This window comes from Canis lupus, chromosome 19 (assembly GCF_011100685.1).
Source record: "Canis lupus familiaris isolate Mischka breed German Shepherd chromosome 19, alternate assembly UU_Cfam_GSD_1.0, whole genome shotgun sequence".
NCBI classification, from domain to species: Eukaryota; Metazoa; Chordata; class Mammalia; order Carnivora; family Canidae; genus Canis; species Canis lupus.
Genome location: NC_049240.1, coordinates 54,527,214 through 54,548,770, shown reverse-complemented (window position 1 = coordinate 54,548,770; position 21,557 = coordinate 54,527,214). Strand labels below are relative to the sequence as shown.

General features: G+C 41.6%; 1 protein-coding gene across 1 annotated transcript in view; it reads left to right on the top strand.

The window, feature by feature from the left end:
• NEB (nebulin) overlaps window positions 1-21,557 on the top strand; it is a 200,311-nt gene that overhangs the window by 133,471 nt on the left and 45,283 nt on the right. The window contains 16 exon segments of the mRNA XM_038565199.1: window positions 1,012-1,119; window positions 3,180-3,293; window positions 3,652-3,849; window positions 4,157-4,261; window positions 4,893-4,997; window positions 5,807-5,914; window positions 7,104-7,211; window positions 8,150-8,257; window positions 8,788-8,892; window positions 8,993-9,097; window positions 9,725-9,823; window positions 9,950-10,060; window positions 17,319-17,423; window positions 18,053-18,157; window positions 18,631-18,735; window positions 21,395-21,499. Coding sequence (XP_038421127.1) covers window positions 1,012-1,119; window positions 3,180-3,293; window positions 3,652-3,849; window positions 4,157-4,261; window positions 4,893-4,997; window positions 5,807-5,914; window positions 7,104-7,211; window positions 8,150-8,257; window positions 8,788-8,892; window positions 8,993-9,097; window positions 9,725-9,823; window positions 9,950-10,060; window positions 17,319-17,423; window positions 18,053-18,157; window positions 18,631-18,735; window positions 21,395-21,499 — 1,794 coding nt within the window.

The window sequence follows — 21,557 nt, the reverse complement described above, 5'->3', positions numbered from 1 at the left end:
GGTTCTCCAGGCTCATCGTGACCTGAGCTGAAGGCAGATGCTTAACCCACTGAGCCACCCAGGCGCCTCTGGACTATGGCTTTTAACAAACGCGAAGTCATGTATTCACCCCAGTGAAGACACAGAAAATCTATCACCTCAAGATTACCCTCTTGCTTCCTTTTCCTTCCTTGAGATCCACAGAAGCATTTTCTGCACCTATTTTTAAAGAAACAAACTTTTAAAAACCTTTTCTAGAATGTCATGTAAATGGGATTATGAAGTCTGCAGCCATCAGGTCTGTTTCTTTGTCTTAGTAAAATCCACATATGTACTCTACATGTTGCTGTAAAAACCAGTAGTTTATTGTATTTATTACAGAGTGATATTCCATTGTATGACTATACCACAACTTATTCATTCACAGTCGAGGGATACCTGAGTTGTTTCTAGTTTTTGACAATTATGAATAAAGCTGCTGTATACATTTGAGTATAGGTTTTTGTGCATATGTTGCATATGTTAGTTTTCATTTTCTTGAGTAAATAAACACGTAGGAATAGAAGCAATTCTTGAGTTCCCACTAGCTCCAAAAAGTAAGAAAGGATAAATAGATTTTAAGTGTTTTTCACCCTTCAGGAATTCCTAGACCTACAGGAAATGAACACAGCATCAAAAACTTTGTTTTAATTTCCATACAGTAAAATTTCACTCTTTGTGGCCTACAATACTATAACTTTACAAATGCACAGTCATACATTCACCACTGTCGTCAAGATACAGAAAAGCTTTTTATCGCTCCATGATAACTGCCAAACTAGAATAAGTACCATGGCAGAGAACAGAATAATGGACCGTAAAATTATGGTCGCAGCATTAAACCCTTTATTCACCGAGGGGGACTTGGGTCCTACCGAGTATGAAGATCAGGGGTGGTTAAGCTGTGTCTGAAAAAAGATACAGGAAAAATCCCCTGCAATCCAACCAGAATGCATTTCTCTATACTCACAAGATGGTTTTTAACCCCTGTAGAACCTGTACAAGGAGGCCTGGGATAGAGTGAAGGCCACCAGCTACATCCTGCCTACCAGTACCATGTCCCTGACGCATGCCAAGAACCAGAAGCATCTGGCTAGCCATGTAAGTCAAGTACAAGTGTGATGGCCTCTCACCCACCCTCTGCCTTCCCCAGTTCTCTGCTCCTGGAATTTTTCTAGCTGACTCATGTGTTTTATAATATATTTATGTATATTGTAAAAGAAAATCTGAAATTACAATGAGCTATTTAGATATCATAGTAAGGTTTATGACCTTCAACCCTTTATGCCCAAAATGTTCTTAAGTAAAGCCTTTTTTTTAAATGTTTTTATTTTAATTTTTTAATAATAAATTTTTTATTGGTGTTCAATTTGCCAACATACAGAATAACACCCAGTGCTCATCCCGTCAAGTGCCTCCCTCAGTGCCCGTCACCCAGTCACCCCCACCCCCCGCCCTCCTCCCCTTCCACCACCCCTAGTTCGTTTCCCAGAGTTAGGAGTCTTTATGTTCTGTCTCCCTTTCTGATATTTCCTACCCATTTCTTCTCCCTTCCCCTCTATTCCCTTTCACTATTATTTATATTCCCCAAATGAATGAGACCATATAATGTTTGTCCTTCTCCGATTGACTTATTTCACTCAGCATAATAAAGCCTTTTATTGTAAAATTACCTATAACCTTCATTGCAGTCCTAAGAAGCTAGTTCTCTTTCAGAAAAATAACCTCCTTTAGAGACTTTTATCTCTTAATTGTGAACCTTTTACATAGCATTTTAGATCAGTATTTCTCAAACCTCTTTTTTTTCTACCAGTGAGAGTTTTGTGTTTCAAGTCCACATACACACACACACCTGAAGTTTACGTGAGTTCCTTCTGACATAAATGTTTTACAGAAGACTATGTACTGCCAAACTAAAGGCAATACACTCTGATCATTTCAATTCTGTTCCATTCTTTTAAATGCTACTGGTCCAATAAATTGATTTCAGTGCCTTCTAGCCTAGAGATACGTGTTTCGCAAAAGACTTTGTTAGACAGTATGTGGAATTAATTTGATATTTACCTGGAGGAAAAACCAATGTATGTGACTTTACCCAGAACCATGTCTGTTTGGAGGGCTGCAAACACACTAGCCCAAAGGAGCAAACTTCATTTGGGAAGAAGAGTTTTGTAACTAGAATTTAGAAATCTAAACAGAGGTTTTCTCCTTTAGTCATGAAAAAAGTTGTAGATGCAGGATTTTCAGCAACTTGTTTTTGGAACAAAAGATGGGACACAGAGAAATCCTTTAAAAGAAAAATTTCAACAGTAGTTCTTTAAAAATGTGCCTTTGAGTACTGTCTTCTCTATAACCAAGGAATGGTTTAGAGGTAAGGAGCATGTGAAATAATCTCGAAAATTCTGCTGGGAATTTTGGTTGGTTTCCAGTCAGTAAAGGACTTCACTGCAATTCTGGCACAAATATTCCCATATTCTTCTTCTTTTCCCTTTTTTTTTTTTTTAAAACTAAGATGTGGGCCTCTGAGTAATGAGAGAATTGTTATCTTATCAAGTGCTAGGAGCTTGGATCTTAGTCTCCGTAAGAGCCTTAACTCCTAGTTGATGAAATCATGGAGCATTAATTCATCGGCAGTAGGATTTAAGATCCGTAAGCTGGTTTTCCCATAGAAATTGGTTACAGTGTATTTTTGGAAAACCTTGTAAAAACTGAAATTCAAACACTGTGTCTCTTAAGCATCAAGGTAATCAGTTACTAAAAACAAATTCCTAAGCACATTTTTCACCTTTCACTCATGGTTAAGATAAGTAGAGTCATTATCATGAAAGAGATTATTTAAAAATTATGTAAACTGTAAAATGAGTTTGGTGTAGTAGCAGAAGTACTAGTATGGGTATGGACATTTTTAAAACAGTAATTAAATTTTATGGCTCTCCACAATTTAAAAAGTAGTATCAGATATAGTTTCATCCTCAGACTAACCCTGTGGCAGGTACTCATGCTACACCTCCACCTCTGCACAGATGAGGAAACAGGCTCATAAGAGGTGACCCCAAGTTGGCTGGACGAGCTAGGCCCGTCCTATTTAGTCTTGTACTCTTTACCAATATAGATCCATTACTCTCCAAAACTTTTTCTTCCTTTGTACTTTTTCTCTGTAGATCAAATATCGAGAAGAATATGAAAAGTTCAAAGCTCTTTATACTTTACCAAAAAGCGTTGAGGATGATCCAAATACAGCACGGTGCCTCAGAGTCGGCAAGTTTAACATTGATGTAAGTAATCCCAGAGGCCTTACTTCACAGCAAAGCCAAGTGGTATAGCCATCTATTGCAAATCGGAACATTTTCCACGCTGACAAATTGAATTTAAATAAAATATTTAAAAACATTTTCTGTCAATGCACATGGCGCTGACTGTGCGTATATGAAGAAGCGAGGCGTTACTTTAACACATGCTGCTTACCCTACCCCTATGAATCTGTAGACAGTGTCAGGAAATTCCAGATCCCACCTGATTGCCATACATTGTTTACCTCGACTTCTCTGGTGTATAAGAAGGGTTTAAGAACCAGATTGCCTTGAGACCTTGCACAATTCCCTAAATAATTGGCGTACTATTTTATCTTCACAGCGCCTATACAGATCAGTTTATGAAAAGAACAAGATGAAAATCCACATCGTGCCTGACATGGTAGAGATGGTTACTGCTAAGGATTCTCAGAAGAAAGTCAGTGAGATTGATTACCGCCTACACCTCCATGAGTGGATTTGCCACCCTGACTTGCAAGTCAACAGCCACGTCAGGAAAGTCACAGATCAGATCAGCGACGTAAGCCCACTGCTTGTGAAGGTCCCCCTCGCTGGCTCCACATGCCCATCCTGAGGGGAAGCAGACCCACCTGCGTCTGTACCCTGGCCTTCTTCCAGCGTTGTTGTCCTCTGTACCTGTGGGTCTGTCCCTGGAAGCAGGGCCCTGTGTGCCAGTGTTTTCAGGGCACCCTTAGCCTCATTGCATAACACCTTTTGAATTTCATTCCATAAAGTCATCCCCGGCCCACAGGGTGTCCGTGTTTTTGGTGTTTGAGTTACAGTCAGTTTCTTTTTTCTGATTCCCTCTATCCACCGCAATCCCTTAGATTGTATACAAGGATGACCTCAACTGGCTAAAGGGCATTGGATGCTATGTCTGGGACACTCCTGAAATTCTTCACGCCAAGCATGCTTATGATCTACGTAACGATGTGAGTTTGCCCTATCTTATGGGGTTTTTTAAAAAGTATATTTTCTTTTCTACATAGTCTAAGTCAAAGGGAGAGTTATGGACATTGTCACAGACCAGCTATGTCTTAAATGATGTTGAGGATGGCTGAGCTGGAGAAGGATGCTAAGGAGCAGAGAACGGCCGTTTCTTGGAATGCACGTAGCTTTCCTATTAAACAACACGGTCAAGCTGTCCTGTTGTCCTTCCCTGGCGCCTCTCTCTACACTTGGACTATTTCAGATCTATCAAGCATGTGATTCTCATATTAGGGAAATCTTACTTGTGAGGTGTTTGTGATGCTGTAGACAGGATCTATTTAAAAAGAGAATTTGCTGAGCAAATTAACACTGTAATCAAGATTTCAGTAAAAAAAGCTTAAATGTTCCTAGAAGAGCAGCTGTCAAGCCTGCTAGAAGGCTCTAGAAGCTCCATAGGACTATAAGCATCCATTATGCAGATTGTCATAAAATTCAAATGCCTCCTGGTCAATTGAATAAGTGCTAATGAAAGTAAATGTCATGAGCTTTAATAGCAACCAAACCCTCCATGAAAGCAACAATTTCTAGAACCGTGAATGGTCTAACACGGGCTTCTTTTATTCCTCTTGGCAGATAAAGTACAAATCTCACGCACAGAAGACCAGGAATGACTACAAGTTGGTCACAGACACTCCGGTCTATGTGCAGGCTGTGAAAAGTGGGAAACAACTGAGTGATGTAAGTGCCCGAGGGGAAGTCGTGTGGACAGTAATAAACATGGGGCCACCACTCAAGCAGACATGGCAAAAAAAAAAAAAAAAAAAAAAGGCTTTTTCTAACTGGGAGACCAGAGTTAGTGCCTTAGAAAGTTACTTATGGTTCTGCTCGTATTTCCTAAAACCCAGTGTGCTCAATCAGTTCCCTGGGTGAAGGTAGAAATGATATAACTCTATGGAATACTCAGTGTTTTAGAGCTTTTTGCTTTAAAGCTGCTTTTTGAGGCCTCGTATCAAGAGCAGCAGTTGTGTCTTGCTGGGTCAGCCTTCTGGAAAATTAGAGCTGGTCGTAGCAGGATGAGGGAGGGGGCAGGCCACGTGGTGAGCGGTGTGGGTGCCGTGGGGCCCCTCGTCTGCGGTCTGAGCAGGCCCGGTGCCCAAGCCTTGGCCACACACCGTACCCACTATCTGATGTGGGGGGCAGAGCCAGCACACAGCTGCTCTTTTTTTTTCTTTTCACTAACCCCGCAAATTAGTAAGTAAATATCAAATCCCACCAGCGAGTTAGAATGTAAAAACCCATTGTTTTGAAACTTAGAGCCCTAAGATAGCCCCTGTTCCCTCCCTATGCTGAGCCATGTCCTCTGCTTCCCTCTCGCTGTGGGGTGCACACGCCACTTGCAAGCCTGTTGACAAGAAATGATGGATCAGTTGTTTAGGCAAAGGGAAACCTTCCTTCCTTTCTTGAAGAGAGACTTAGGTTTCCATTTACTTCTTTCCAATGATGCTGCTGCGATCAGAATCAGCTGACCCCTCTTCTGTCTGACACAGGCCGTCTACCACCATGACTACGTGCACAGTGTCAGAGGCAAAGTGGCTCCAACTACGAAAACTGTGGACCTGGACCGGGCCCTTCATGCACACAAGCTCCAGAGTGAGGTGAGCAGTGAGAACCCAGTGCAGGGGCCAGCAGAAATCCAAGGGGCCTCTGAGGGCCAGGCCACTGGCTTCTGCAGAACCCTCCTTGGCTTGGGCTTTATCTCCGCCTGACCTTTTCAGTTGTCAATGCTATTCCATTCACCTGAGTTAAAAAACAAAGAAAAAACCCAAACAGTACACTGTCTTCCCTCCTGGTTGGTGGGATCCTTACACCACGCAAGCAATGGGCATTCTTAGAGCAAAATTGCGTTTACGTTTACTAGATACAAGGAAGAAAGAAAGCCAACCTGCCTCAAACAACTTAAAACCAAAATGACAAAGATAAGGCACATAATCATAAGGGACTACTAATAGTAAGAGAAAGGGCTAGAAATTATTGTTGGAATTCAGAAGAGAAAGACACTGGATTCCACTCACGTATTTAATATCCCTTTTGGGTGTTACCTGGTCAGGCTACTTTGGTCTCAGTCTTTGATGTCACTCTCCTATAGTGAATGTTGAAAGACATTTGGTCTCTGATATCTCTGATACTATTCTTACTCCTGGAGCTCCCCGAAAAGACAGGCTATTTAGGATCACGGTCACAAACGCCTTTCCTCCATCTGCCAGGGATCAGAGAATCATGACCTCTTCATGGCCTGACACTGTGTTTATGGGAGGGATGGGATGGGGTTCCAGGGATGTGCCTTATCATTACGAGTGTCTCCGGGACTGGTGATGATGTGAATGACACCTAAGGGTTCACGACACCGGCTGCACTGACTGCCTGTTCTCTCTACTTCTCCCATTTTCTTGCTAGATTCCACGCAGCTAGTTGGGCATACATTCAAAACATAGAAGAATTATTTCTTATGGGCCCCTTCACTCCTTGCTCGCTCTCTTTTTTAAGATTTTATTTATTCATGAGAGACACAGGCAGAGGGAGAAGCAGGCTTCCTGCAGGGACCCCATTGGGGACCCAATCCCAGGACCCGGGGTCACGCCCTGAGCGCAGGCACCTGTCTCTGTTGAAGCAGGGGGTCAAGGATGATGCATTCATTGCCGGGCCCTTTGAACTCCCTGACTTCTTGTGACATCGGCCTGGTAGACGAGGACACGTGGCATCTTGACCGAAAGCCTGGAGTGGGCTGCGTGCAGGTGTGTTTGACTCGCTGAGTCCTGGCACAGCCTAACCCCTTGCTCTCCATAGGGCCTGTACCGCGGTGCCGGCCGGCGCACCCTTCCCACGGGATACCGGCTCCCCGGCGACACGGTGGCCTTCCAGCACGCCAAGGACAAGCGCTACCAGAGCAGTTATGTGAGTGCCTCCCCACACCCGAGGCCTGCCAGGGGGAGGGGCATTGACCTGGACCCCTGGGGGTGGGGAGCAGGGGGGCAGGCCCGTGCTGAGCATGCCCCCCCACCACGTACCTGGTGTGTGGCCATTGCAGCGCCTCTGCCTCCGTTAGCGCACAAGCATCCCAGTGACTCCAGGCACCCCATGGGCAGTGGCAGTGGCCTGGGGAGAGGGGATGTCTCGTGTGTCCCTTGGGCAGACGGGATGTCTCGTGTGTCCCTTGGGCAGACGGGGTTCTATGCGGACCGGCTGGCTCCAATGCTGGCCCCACAGTGCACCCTCCGCTGCTGAGCAGAAAGCTGGGGGCGAAGGGGCTCCCGCCACTTGCGGGGATGCTGGGGATGCTCGGGAGCCCCACACAGGGGCAGAGTAGGGGGAAGCTGCATGCAGCCCGCAGAACCATTAGCTCTCTTCTGCCTTTGGAGTCCTGGGAACCAAGCCTGCCGGCGGCCAGCACACAAACCCAGAGGCCCAAACTCACGGTCTCCAAATCAGACACTTGCAGATAAAACCACCTAATGTGTCATTTTTTCTGGTAAATCCATCTGGAAAGGTACTTGTCGGCCTCAGAAATAGCTGCTCCTCTCCCTTGCAGGTCCTAACTTCCCAGCTGTGCTGGGACTAAAAACACAGGCTTTCCCTTGTATTTTTCATAGCTGCCTGCAAGCAGGTTCATCTAGGCAACACTGAATTTTATTCCTCTCTGCACCTGACTTTATTAGCCAAGAAAATAATTGTCAAGGTCCTGATTACTAGTGACCTTTTGTCCATGACTTTTCCTTGTACTTAATACTTGGAGAGTGATTTTCAAATGAAAGCAGCAGCTCCTTTCTGTGTGAGGAATGTACAGCTACTCTTTGTGACCCGGCAGCGAACTCATTCTGACTCTGCCTTCCCAGTTCAAGTACAAAGAAGTGTATGAACACATCAAGGCAAACGGATACACGCTTGGCCCCAAAGACGTCCCATTTGTCCATGTCCGGAGGGTGAACAATGTTACCAGTGAGGTACAGTGAATGTTGTTGATTCTGGGGGGGGCGTGTTGAGTTTCAAAGGCCACGGCTTTGTACTATATCTTAGAAATTTCTGCATCAGCAAGGAATGAGAGGGTCCTTTTTGTTACCATTTTGATGTTTGTATCCATCGGTGACATTTTTCTGTATTTGGTAATGCCATTGTCGATCCCAATTCATAGATTATGATGCAAATTAATTCCTTTTTTGAGATTCGCTATTAAAAAATCATTAATGAATTTGCATTTCAGTCTGATTCGTGACCCTGGTTTTCTATATAAATGGTTGGTCTGTATATCTGACCCTATCCAACCATCTGATAGAATGTGGAAGACTTTATGCTCAGAATTCTTCACCTAAGTAAAATAAGTACCATTTTCTTTTTTTTCCCTAATCTCAGTCACTTTCTTTATCCTTAATTGCTCCTCATGGCTCTTTATGTAGAACATTTGATTATTGATTAGTCAACAGATGCCCTCATCTTCCCATGCTAAATACCTGCAATGGTTTTTCTTCCAACGTAGAGATTGTATCGACAACTGTACCACAAACTGAAAGACAAGATTCACACAACTCCCGATACACCTGAAATCCGCCAAGTCAAGAAGACACAAGAGGCTGTCAGTGAGGTGAGTATTTTCTTAAGAGAGAGAGGGCAGGCCGTGGAACCCCAGGAGGAATGTCAGCCATGTGGTCTCTGATGTTTGTGTTTTGGGGCACTTTTTTTAGTTGATCTACAAATCAGACTTCTTCAAGATGCAAGGCCACATGATCTCACTGCCTTACACACCCCAAGTGATCCATTGCCGCTACGTGGGAGACATCACCAGTGATGTAAGCATCTCATCTGAGTCTTTCTAAAAAGCTCTTACCAAGGGGCTGTCCACATGTAAGCCAACCGTGGTCTTTGAACAGCCTTCTGCATTGAGTACTTCTACACTGGGTGTACAGCTTGGAGGTGAAATTGTGTGGAAACAGGACCCCGCATTTCTCCAACTATGGAAACAGTAGTAAGAAGAACATTTAGGAATTACAAGAATTGCTGACCGCCACTCTAAATTCAACACTGAACCATTACCAGCCCCTCACCCGACCTGGTCTCGTCCTGGGTCCCATTTAGTGTCTTCTCCTGCTCATCCCCACTCCCATCCTCCTTGGCAACTTCCTCCTCCCATGTTTGTTTCTCCTTAAATGTTTCCATCTCCTGAAAGACCACTCCGTTCAATCCATGCTTTCCTCCCATCAATATAATAACAAATAGCAGTATTTTCCTTAGCTCAGTATTAGAGATTAAATTTAAAAATCTGTGATTCATTTGAGTGCTAGCCAACTAAGAATATAGGGTGGACATGTTCAACCAAAATGAAACCTATATCAACATGAAGGTCTCACTACTCTATCTTATTGGTTCCTGGTTTGCATTTACTCATGGCCAGATATATTTCTGTTTCTGCCACACAGATTAAATATAAAGAGGACTTGCAGATCCTCAGGGGACTGGGCTGCTTCCTGTATGACACTCCCGACATGGTCCGCTCCCGGCACCTGCGCAAGCTCTGGGTGAGTGCACATCTTCACGACACATAGCTACCGTGACACAGCTTTCCATACGTCACGTCACTAGCCTCAATATAACTCTTTAAATGACTGATGAACTTGTGCTTCTGTTTGTTTTTTTTCTTTAAGTCTAACTACCTGTACACTGATAAGGCGAGGAAGATGCGAGATAAATACAAAGTGGTGCTTGACACTCCAGAATACAGAAAAGTGCAGGAACTGAAGACACATCTGAGTGAGGTAAGGATGCTGAACCTGTCACTGCAAGTGACTTACTCCTCTGCTGACTGTTTTATAGGCAACTGCACTCAGAAAAAAAAAAAAAATCTCCCCTCCGATTTAATTATGGAGTGGCTACCGTGTCTAAGCAAGTCAATTGACCTCATTTTGCCTCAGTTTACTTATTTTGTTCCCTTTTGATAAGGATGTTGGTACTTGAATACCTGTGACTGGAGCTGCTGAGAGTTGATTTTATAAATTGGAAAGGCCTGTGTTACACTATTGTTGTGGTCTCCAAACCAAATTTATTTCAAAACTTGCTCTTTTAATCCCTATCAGAAACCCTAACCTTGGTGGTGCCATTTGAAAAGTCTTTAATGGATCCCTGCTCTGCGGCCCACTGAACAAATTCTGAACTATTTTGTTTCATTTTCAGTTGGCCCTGAGGCTTCCAGTCTATCACAGCTAGTTGGGTATAGATCTCGTGCTCTCCCCTCCGTTCCTCGTTGCTTGAGGGTTGGACCCCGTCTTATTTAGATGTATGTCCCATAGTGCCTTGGCTGTAACAGATGTCCATGTTAGCCAGGGATTAAATGTGCTTTGTAAAGATAAGGGCGTTCCACAAATGTAAATGGTTTTCTTATTATAGATGAGTTGGCCATTCTCATTCAACTCGATTTGTCATGTAGCTTCATCAGACTTCACTGAGCGAAGCCACACATTGGCAGTCCGGCCACTTCATTGACTCCCCATCTTCAATAGTTTTAGTGGCTGCTAACTGGGAATCACATACGCTCTTAGACTTAGAGATGTCCTGGCAAACCAAAGGTTGCCCGCAATGAGGGGGTGGGGGTGTGCAGCTTCCTACACTCCTAGTGAGCTAGCGGTAGAGGATGATAAGTTCCTTAGCTTTTATAAATGCTAAATTGAGCCCATTTGCTTTTGCTGAAAGCTTACCTGTGTCACTTCCCCTGGCACCAGCACTTAGCCCGGAATGCCTAGGTTCTTGTATCTCAGCAAAGTGCTTCTCTGCACTGGCCATATATTAGAACCACCTGGGAAATATTTCTAAACTCCCCTTGAGTGGGCTCTGACTCCCCAGCCTCACAGCAGACTTTCTGATTCTGTGTGTAAGGCATCTGCATGCTTTTAGCTGCTCCATAATGATTCTAATAATGATTCTAATATGCAGCCAGTGTTGGAAACCACTGCTTTAAGTAGCACGCCTGTCCTCCAGCTACCACGTGGTAAAACATTATATGGTAACTTGCGATGGTTATTGCTGTCTCTGAAATACATCTATTTTTCTTGGCTATTTGGATTCAGAATTATCTAAAACTTTAATTTCTCCTTTTCCCAATTCCTGTTAGGATTTTGTGTGTCTTGTGCATCAACATTGAGGAAGAATAGCTATTCTTTAGTAATTCATTTTCTCCCACACTTGCCTCACTGCAACAATGATGTGAGCATGATAAAATACTGATCCACCTCCTCTATTTTTTAAAAGACTTTGAGAGGATTGGTATTCATTCTTTGAATGTTTGGTAGAATTCAGCAATGAAGCCTTCTGATCTTGGACTCCTGTTTGTTAGGAGGTTTTTGATTATTGATTCAGTCTTCTTACTAGTAATTGGTCTGTTTAGATTTTCTGTTTCACCATAATTCAGTGTTGACATGGGCAGCCTGGTGGCTCAGCAGTTTAGCACCTGACTTCAGCCCAGGGCGTGATCCTGGAAACCCGGGATTGAGTCCCACGTCGGGCTCCCTGCATGGAGCCTGCTTCTCCCTTTGCCTGTGTCTCTGCCCACCCCTCTGTCTCTCATGAATAAATAAATCTTTAAAAAAAAATTCAGTGTTGGCATGTTGTATGCCTCTAGGAATTTATCTTTTTCTTCCAAGTTGTCCAGTTTGTTTAGCACATAATTGTTTATAGGAATCTCTTTGATACTTTGTTTCTGTGGTATCAATTATTACATCTCCTCTTTTATTTCTGATTTTGAGTTCTCTTTTTGTTGGTGAGTCTAGGTCTAGGTTTGTCAATTTTGTTTATCTTTTCAAAGAACCAGCTCTTTCATCAATCTTTTCCATTGTATTTTTAGTTTGTATTTTACTTCTTCCCTGACCTTTATTTCCTTCCTTTCAATAACTTTGGGCTTATTTATTCTTCTTTCTCAAGTTCCTTTAGGTGTAAAGTTGGGCTGTTTTTTGAAAATTTTCTTGTTTTTTGAGGTAGGCATTGTTATAAACTTTCACCTTAGAAGTGCACATCCCATAAGTTTTGGTATGTTACATTTTCATTTGTCTCAAGATTACTTTTTTATTTTTCTTTTGATTTCTTCTTTGACCCATTGTTGTTCAGTATCATACTATTTAATCTCCACATATTTGTGAATTTCCCAATATTCTTCATGTAATTAATTTCTAGTTTTATCTCACTATGATTGGAAAAGATGCATGATAGGATTTCAGGCCTCTTAAATTTATTGAGTCTTGTTTTATGCCTAACATACAATCTGTCTTGGAAAATGTTCCACATACACTTGAAAAGAATGTGTATTCTGATGCTTTTAGATGGAATGTTCTGTAAGTATCTGGTCTACTCTATGGCCAATGTTTCTATGTTGATTTTTCTGTCTGGATAATCTATGCATTGACATAAGTGCAATGATATTAAAGTCTCCAGCTATTATTGTATTGCTATTTCTCTGCCTAGGTCTGTTAATATTTGATTTATGTATCTAGGTGCTTCTGTGTTGGGTGCATATTTATAAATGTTATATCTTTTGTTGAATTGGCTCCTTTATCACTATATAATGCCCATCTTTGTCTTGTACTAAAGTCTATTTTGTCCATATAAGTATAGCTACTCCTCCACCTTTCTTTTGGTTTTCATTTGCATGAAGTATCTTTTTATATCCCTTCACTTCTAGTCTCTGTGTGTCCTTATATATAAAGTGAGTCTCTTGTAAGCAGTGTATAGATAGGTCTTATTTTTTATTTTTTATTTTTTAAAGATTTATTCACCTATTTTAGAGAAAGAGCAAACAAGCAGGAGCAGGAGGGGCAGAGGGAGAGGAGAATCTCAAGCAGTTTCTGGGCCAAGCATGGAACCTGACTCGGGGCTCAATCCCACAACCCCAAATCATGACCTGAGCTAAACCAAAAGTCAGATGATTAACTGACTTTGCTACCCAGGTGCCCTAGTAGGTTTTGTTCTTTAATCCATTTGGCCACTCTTTTGATTGGGGAATTTAGTATATTTACATTTTAAGTAGTTATTGATATGTATATTCTTAGTGCTATTTTATTGTTTTCTGGCTGTTTGTATAGCCTTTATCTCTTCCTTTCTTCCCCTCTTGCTCTCTTCCTTTCTGGTTTGATTTATTTTACTGGTATGCTTGTATTTCTTTCTTTTCATCTTTTGTATATTTCCTATAGGTTTTTGCTTTATGGTTATCGTGAAGCAACTTCTATAACAGCCTATTTTAAATTGATAACAACTTAAGTTTGATCCCATTGTAAAGCTCAACATTATTTCCCCCAATGTTTTACGTTTTTGATGTCACATTTTACATGTTTTTATTTTGTGTATCCCTTACTTAATTGTAATCAGTTATTTTTGTCTTTTACCTTAATTCACTTTTACCACATATTCACCTTTCCAGTGAGATTTATTCTTCATGTGTGTTCTTATCACTAATTAGCACCCTTTCTTTTCAATTTAAAGAAATCTCTTTAGCATCTCCTGGGGGTTTTTTGCCTTTATTTTTTTTTTTTTAACATCCTTTGTAAGGCTGCATTAATGGTGATAAAGTCCTTTTGCTTTTGCTTGTTTAGAAAACTCTCTCTCTCCCTCACTTCTGAATGATAACTTTGCCAAGTAGAGGAGTCTTGGTCAGAAGTTTTTCCTTTCAGCCCTTCGAATGTGTTATATTACTACCTCTGGTCTGCAAAGTTTCTGCTGCAAAATAGCTGATACTCTTAGGGGGTGGGGGGGGTGTTCTATTGTATGTAACAAGTTTTTTTGGGAGGGTACTTTTAATGGTTTCTTCATGTCTTTAACTTTTAACATTGTAATTAGTATGTGTCTTGGTGTTGATTTCTTTGGGATCCCCTAATTTGGAACTCACTGTGCTTCCTAGATCTGGATGTCTGTTTTCTTCTCCTGGTTAGGGAAATTAGTATTTCAGCCATTATTTTTTCAAATAAGATTTCTATCCCTTTCTCTTTTTCTTTGGGAAGCCCTATGATGCAAATGTTAGTCCATTTGATGCTATCCCACAAGTTTCTAAGGCTATCTTCACTTTTTTTTTTCATTCTTTTCTCTTTTGCTGCTCTGATTAGGTGAGCTCCACTGTTTTATCTTCAGGTTAATTGATCCTTTCTTCTGCTTTATCTAATTTTCTGTTGAAACCCTCTAGTGTATTTTTCAGCTCAGTTTTTGTATTCTTCAGCTTTGTGACTTCAATTTTATATTTTCCATCTTTTTGTTGACATTCTCACTGCGTTCGTTCATTCTTATTTCCAGTTTGGTGAGTATCTTTATTACTATTACCTTAAACTCTTTATCAAGTAAACCATCTCCATTTTATTAAGGTTTTTTCCCTGAGTTTTATCTTGTTCTTTCATTTGGAACATATTCCTCTGTTTCTTCATTTTGCTTGACTCTCTGTGTTAATTTCTATACAATAAATGAAACAACCATCTTTCCAGTCTTGAAGGAATGGCTTCATGAAGGAGGTGGAGCTTGTTGTTCAACCCTGTCTCATCTGTTGGTTGTCATTCAAACCTTCATGCTTGTGTAAGCAACCTGTTATATTTTTAATAGCTCCGAATAGTCGAGGATTTGCCAAGACCATGCAGTGTACCAAAAGGGAGGATCTCAGCACCTACATTTGGGCTGACTGGAGGCCAAACCCTCAGGCATCAGCTTTTAAATGTATGCAAATACAATCATAAGGCACTACAAGCATAAAACCTGCTGATCACCAGAACCAGGCAATCTGGAGGTGTCCTCTGGCTGGAAGTCATAGAAATCAGGACTCCAAACAAGTGTAAAAGTTCTTTTCTGGGTGAAACCAGCAAGCTGGAGCAAGGCAAAGTTAGAGCACCAAGATGACATCTACAACCTATGTTCCTTGTTAGCAGCTCTATAGACCACTAGATGTGTGTCAGACCTAAGGCCTTACCCCTCAGGCCAAAGATCTAGGACAAGAAAAGAGGCCTCCTTCTCAGAAAGACTGGGAATATGCCCCAGTCTGCTGTCTGTGCAGTGCCTTTGGGGTGGAAGCCTACTAAGAACTGTCCTTCCAATTGCCATAGTCCTGTGGAACCCAGGAATACAAGCCCCCCAGGCTACCAGTGGCAGTCAGTCAAGGGGTATCCCCTTTGGCAGCTGCAAAAACCAAGGACCAGGTGTGTATAAAGCTTCCTTCCAGGATATATTGGCACTCTGAAGCACAGCAGAGGGTTAAAGACGAAGATAGAATATGCCCTCTAAATTCTCTGAAAAGGATTATTATAGTCAGCCCCAAGATGCATTTTTAATTAGAAGCCTGCCCTTCAAGCTGCAGTCACAATGATTAGCTAACAAGCCTCCTTTACAGAAAGACTGAGCTCCTGAGTCTGTTGTCTTTTGCTATGTCCTGGGAGTGGTTGATATTTAAGAACTCTTTCTCCATTGGTTACAGTCTTATGAGACCCACAAGAGTAAGCCCTACCAGCCTACCACCAGGAGTGTCTCCTGGTTACAATTTTAAAAATCAGACTTCCAGACGGGGCTATGAGCTCCTTTCTGGGTGTTCTTTGTTATAAGAGTCTCATGGGATCAGGAGCACAAGCTCCCTTGACCTTCAGAGCCAAGTGACCAAGAAGTGTCCTATTGGTGGCAGCCACAAATATCAGAATGAATAAAAGTTTGCCCTTTGTGACAACTTGAATGGACCTCAAGGGCAATGTGAGTCACATTATGCAATGTGAAATATGCAGACAGAAAAAGACAAATATCATATGACCTTTCTCATGTGGAATTAGAATTATTTCTAAGCATTAAGATACGATTAGATCTGAGCTTTAAGAAAATCTTCTCATACTTGTGAAAGATGAATGAATGGTACAATGGAGGAGGTGTTTTAGGAGGCTCTTGAAGATGTGTTGAGAAGAAATTATATAGGAGGCTGAACTAAGGCAGTATCTTCAAAAAAGGAGAAGGTGGGTCAGACTTAAAGGCTGTCACAAAGTTAGGAGCCCAGAATTCATGATCATTTGTTGTGGGAATTAGGGAAATGTCTAGGATGACTCCCCCAAGTGTCTGGCCTGCATGACAAGGAGATCAAGGAGTCATTTAGCAAAGTAGAGAAAATAGATAAAGAAGCAGATTTGGGCTGGAGATGGAGATAGTATAAAAAATTCTGCAATTAACATAGTTAAGTTCAGAACATTGTTGAAAATGTGGGTCTGACTTAGGAGAAACACTGGATATATACATTTGGAAATCCTCCATCTCAAATTAATGATTGAGGTCATAGGAACAGACGAGATTACCCAAGGAGGACATATAGGGTAAAAGAAGCCAACCCTGACTCCAGCTAGTAGCAACCTTGGGGAAGGGTAGAACCATAGATTGGAGGAGTGCCTAGAAAGGCCACTTAGGAGAGAGCACCAGGATGGGAAGCAGGGAAGAACATTTCCAGGAATGAAACAGCCGAGCAGTTTCAGTTGCTACAGAGAACCATTCTTGCATTTGGCCATTGTGAAGTTTTTGGCGGTCCTAAGGAGAGTGACTTCATTGGTGTGGTTGTGTGGAAGCCAAACTGTTACCTTGAGAATTAATTAAAGAGAAAAAGAAGAAATACATAGTCGGCTTGGCTGTGAAAGGTAGAAAGAAAATCATTGGTAGAGATTAGAAAAGGCTTAGTGAAGGAAGGGAGCAAAATTTGTTTGCAGATGAAGGACTGAAGAAACAGGAAGGTTGAAGATGTAGAGGGGAAACGTATAATTGCTGGCAGAGGCTCCTAGAATGGAACAAGTGAGAGGAGGACCCAAGAACACAGTAGGAGGCTTGAATTGTGGACAAGCTACACAATGTCTTAGTTTGATACAAAGGAAAAAGAAAAGGAGGGCTAAGGAGGAAAATGCATTATTGGTTTATTGAGCAGAAGCCAAGACTGCTGCAGTGGGACAAGCCCTGATTTCTTTATGAAGCGTAAAGGCATCTCTCAGCAGAGACCATAACGTGCCAATAAAGCAGAAATAATGATAATGACTATTTTATGTCCAGCTGGTGTACAGAGCTGCAGGCAAAAAGCAGAAGTCAATCTTCACCTCAGTTCCTGATACTCCTGATCTTTTAAGAGCCAAGCGAGGGCAGAAGCTTCAGAGTCAGGTGAGATTCATCAACAGAGCCTCACAAACCTGCAGCGCTGGCATCACAGTGGGTGGTTATGTATACTTGCCCACTCCAGCCCAGCAACAGATTCTCACACTTGGTTGTCCTTGACGCAGCCTCATGGCCCTTAACTGCAAGCAGTTCTCTTTTGGGCCATCATAACTGTGGCTGTGTTTTACCTAAGCAAGCAATACCATGTCTATTTTTCTAAATTGTCTACGAACTTTCGTCATTGGATGAATGGTCTGTGAACCGAACTGCTTGATTCCTTCCGTAGGACCTATGTATTGTTCATGACCACTTTTATGCATTCAGACAAAAAAGGGGGGGAAATGTGTTGAGAGCTTTGTTAGAATCCTCTCATTCTTCCATCGGCATTCTTTATCACGTGGATTTAGATCAGGCCACACTCAACAGTGAGGGTATTGGGTAACTCGGGTGTGTATGTGTGTTTCCAAATGTGAAACAGAAACAAATGAAAAGAAATACATATCATAAATAAAAAAGCAGGACAAAGACAAGTAGACACTCCGATTTAAGGGTTAGAAATGAATGAAAATGACTGAATTCTAAATAATAAATGTTTTGTCTCTATAACATCTGATCCCTATTCTCTGATCATTTAGTATCTTTATGTTGAACTTGCCACCAAAGAGAGACCCCACCATCATGCTGGGAACCAGACCAAAGCCCTGAAACATGCTAAAGACGTAAAGGATATGGTCAGTGAGGTAAGTTGGGAATTTGGCACCAAGGTACACTGGGTTAAAGAAAAAAAATATTGGTGTGCCCAGGTGGCTCAGTTAGTTAAATGGCCAGCTCTTGAATTCAGCTCAGATCATGATCTCAGGGTCATGTGAGCAAGCCTTATGTCAGGCTCACAGGGAATCTACTTGAGATTCTGTTTCTCTCCCTCTGCCCCTTTCTGCATACACACTCTCTTAAACTAAATCATTAAAAAAGAAGAAGAAAAAGTCTTTCCTTAAAAACTTCCCTTGCTGCTCAGAGAGCTCATTTCTATTATTATGCTCAGCAGCATCAAAACACAGGTTAAGCTATTTTGGTATCGAGCCCGATATACTATGTCCCCAGGCTACGACAAGTGACATTTATTCCTATGAATAAATAAATTCCTGGTTGTGAATTGGGAGGAATGAAGACATTGAACTTAAGTTTGTTTCTTTTTTCTGTCTTTATTTCTTAGACAAAGTACAAGATTCAATATGAAAAAATGAAGGACAAGTATACTCCCATTCCAGACACGCCAGTCCTCATCAGAGCCAAGAAGGCTTACTGGAACGCCAGTGATGTATGCACCCCTTTTCTCTTTCTTCTGTTGTGATAGGGACAGCCGAGGTTGTAGTACGTAAGAAACAAAAGATATTACAGTCCTCCACAGTTCAACGACCTGGTCCACAACATGGATCGTGAAAACAACAACACTGAAATAACAAAAGGCACCAACAGTATCAGTCAGGCACAGGAGCCAAGAATAATGCTAAGCGATGCTAAAAGCCTGTTGTTTTTCTCATGGGTCCTCTTAACAAAACTATGACCCCTTCTTATAATTCCTTGGTAGCATTTGCTAGGGATACTTGAGAAGTAATTGCTACTTATCCATAAAGTCATGGTCTTGGAGTCAGCCAAACATGGTTTCAAATCCTGTTATTGTCACCTGCCCACTATGACACTATACAATTTATTTAATATCTCTGAGACTCTGTTTTCTTATATGTGGACTGTGGATAAGAATTACGATAATTCAATTAGATGGAACAAGATAAAATATATAACATTCCTGGCACAGTGCTGGGCTCCTAGTGGACACTCAGAAAATGTTTGTTTCCTTTCTTCTCTTGACCACCTAAATCATGAGAATGACACATTGGTTAGAATCAGGAGGGGACAGGCTTTCATCTCCCATAACACATGATCAAGGATGCATCTGGCTTTTAATGATAATGAGATTACCTGTTAGTAAAGATATGAAACTAGAGGAGCCTGTGTGGCTCAGGTCATAATTTCATAGGTCATCAAGCCCTGAGTCAGGCTTCCTGCTCAGTGGGGAGTCTACTTCTCTCTCTCTCCCTCTGCTCAAGCTCTCTCTCTCTCTCTCTCTCTGTTCTCTCAAATAAATAATATCTTTAAAAACATGTGAAATTAATCAGTTCAGGGTAGGCAATCAGTTCTTAGCCCACCTTAGCAGTTCAGAGCCCACCTGCAGATGCACTACACCCATTACCAGAACTGGAATCCCTAGAGGACTGGCTGCACACTGGGACTTAAACTCAGCCAAAAGCCAAATCAATGTCTCATAACCCCCCAATTTAAGAACACTGCTCTAGGATTTCAAGGCATCTTAAAGTCATTATAGTGATCTCTAAAGAGAAATGTGAATTGAAACAGCAGAATTCAAATAGCATCTCAGTTCCATAATTTTCATTTGGAGCTGAAAGGAGTCTGCTAGTTGGACTAGCACCTTATCCCCTGACCCTGTGAGATATGTAGATCCCACCCCTGGTGTCTAGTGGTGTGAGATCCAATGGGCTGAGCACATAGTGCTGGCATCTCCCGAAACATCCAAGGTAGTTAGCATGCTCTTTCCTAAATGTATAATGCGCATGTGTGCTGCTCAGTGCTGCACTGTACCAACACACCAAGACACTGGTTTCCTACTGTTGGGGGCCAGGGGCAGACCATTTTGCTTAAAATATAAGCTGAGAGAGTTGTATACTACCCTCAAAGTCCATCCCCTAGGATATTTTTAGTCTTCTTGTGACATCCCCAATCTTTATCACTTCAAGGCTACTGTTGAATAGTAATTTGAACAAGCCTTCTCTACATCACCCCTCTCTGGGGTGGTCACACAGTGAAATTGGCCCCAGGGCTCATTACACCCCAATGGACAGCCCTACTCCTAGGCCTCTCCCCTACCAGTGCTGATAACTCTAACCTTTAAAATAGTCCAGTGTAACAAGGGTGGTGTCTGGCATTAAGTTTGGCTTTTCTACGGTGGCTGTCCCCCCAAGTGGAGCTAAGCAATTTTATGAGATTATTCATGTGAAAACTAAAGTTATGATGTCAGAGAAAAGACCACTTTAATTATGGGTTGGCTTAGCTACCCAAAAGACTTGAGGCTGAAAACAGACTGCTCAGAGAAGTACTCATCTTGTGTAAATGGGATGAATCTTCTGTGATATTCTTAGATTAAAGTTAAGAGATGTTATCTCTTGAAATACCACAAAGATCAAGATTATAAAATAAAATTTCAGGACTGCCTCATGGAGAAGGCATTTTGATACTTGGAGTTAGAAATTAAATCTTTCTCCTCTTGTACATTAATAAGTCTTGAGCTCAACAAGATAGTTTACTTTTTTCCTCCTCCTAATTAGCTTTTCATTTGCTTGAGTTTTATCTATTTATTTATTTTAAGGATTTTATTTATTTATTCATGAGAGAGGCAGAGACACAGGCAGAGGGAGAAGCAGGCGCCTTGTGTGAAGACTAATGTGGGACTGGATCCCAGGACTGTGGGATCACGTCCTGAGCCAAAGTCAGACGCTCAACCACTGAGCCACCCAGGTGCCCCTGCTTGCTTGAGATTTAAATAAGCTTCTTATTTTAAGTAGTTTTAGATTTACAGAAAAGTTGCAAAGATAGTACAGAGAGTTTCCATATACCCTATATCCATTTTCCCCTATTGTTAACACATTACATTTCCATGGTATATTTGTCATGAGGGAATCCATATTGATACATAATTATTAAGTAAACTCTATATTCAGATTTCGCTAGTTGTCTCCTAATGTCCTTCTTCTCTTCCAGGATATGAAAAATGAGCTGTTTAATCTCTCCTAAATTTATTCATGGGAAAACCTAAGAGAGAAGACTCTAGAGTTCAAGCTTAAAAGAACTCAATTATTTAACTTGATGGATTTTCATAATCAATGTGCTGTTTCTCTTTCCAGCTACGCTACAAAGAAACATTTCAAAAGACCAAAGGAAAATATCACACTGTGAAGGATGCTCTCGACATTGTTTATCATCGCAAAGTCACAGATGACATTAGTAAAGTATGTCTCTATGTATTTCCAGTTGTGTAGGGCCTAATAACCTACCATCTTCTCTCTC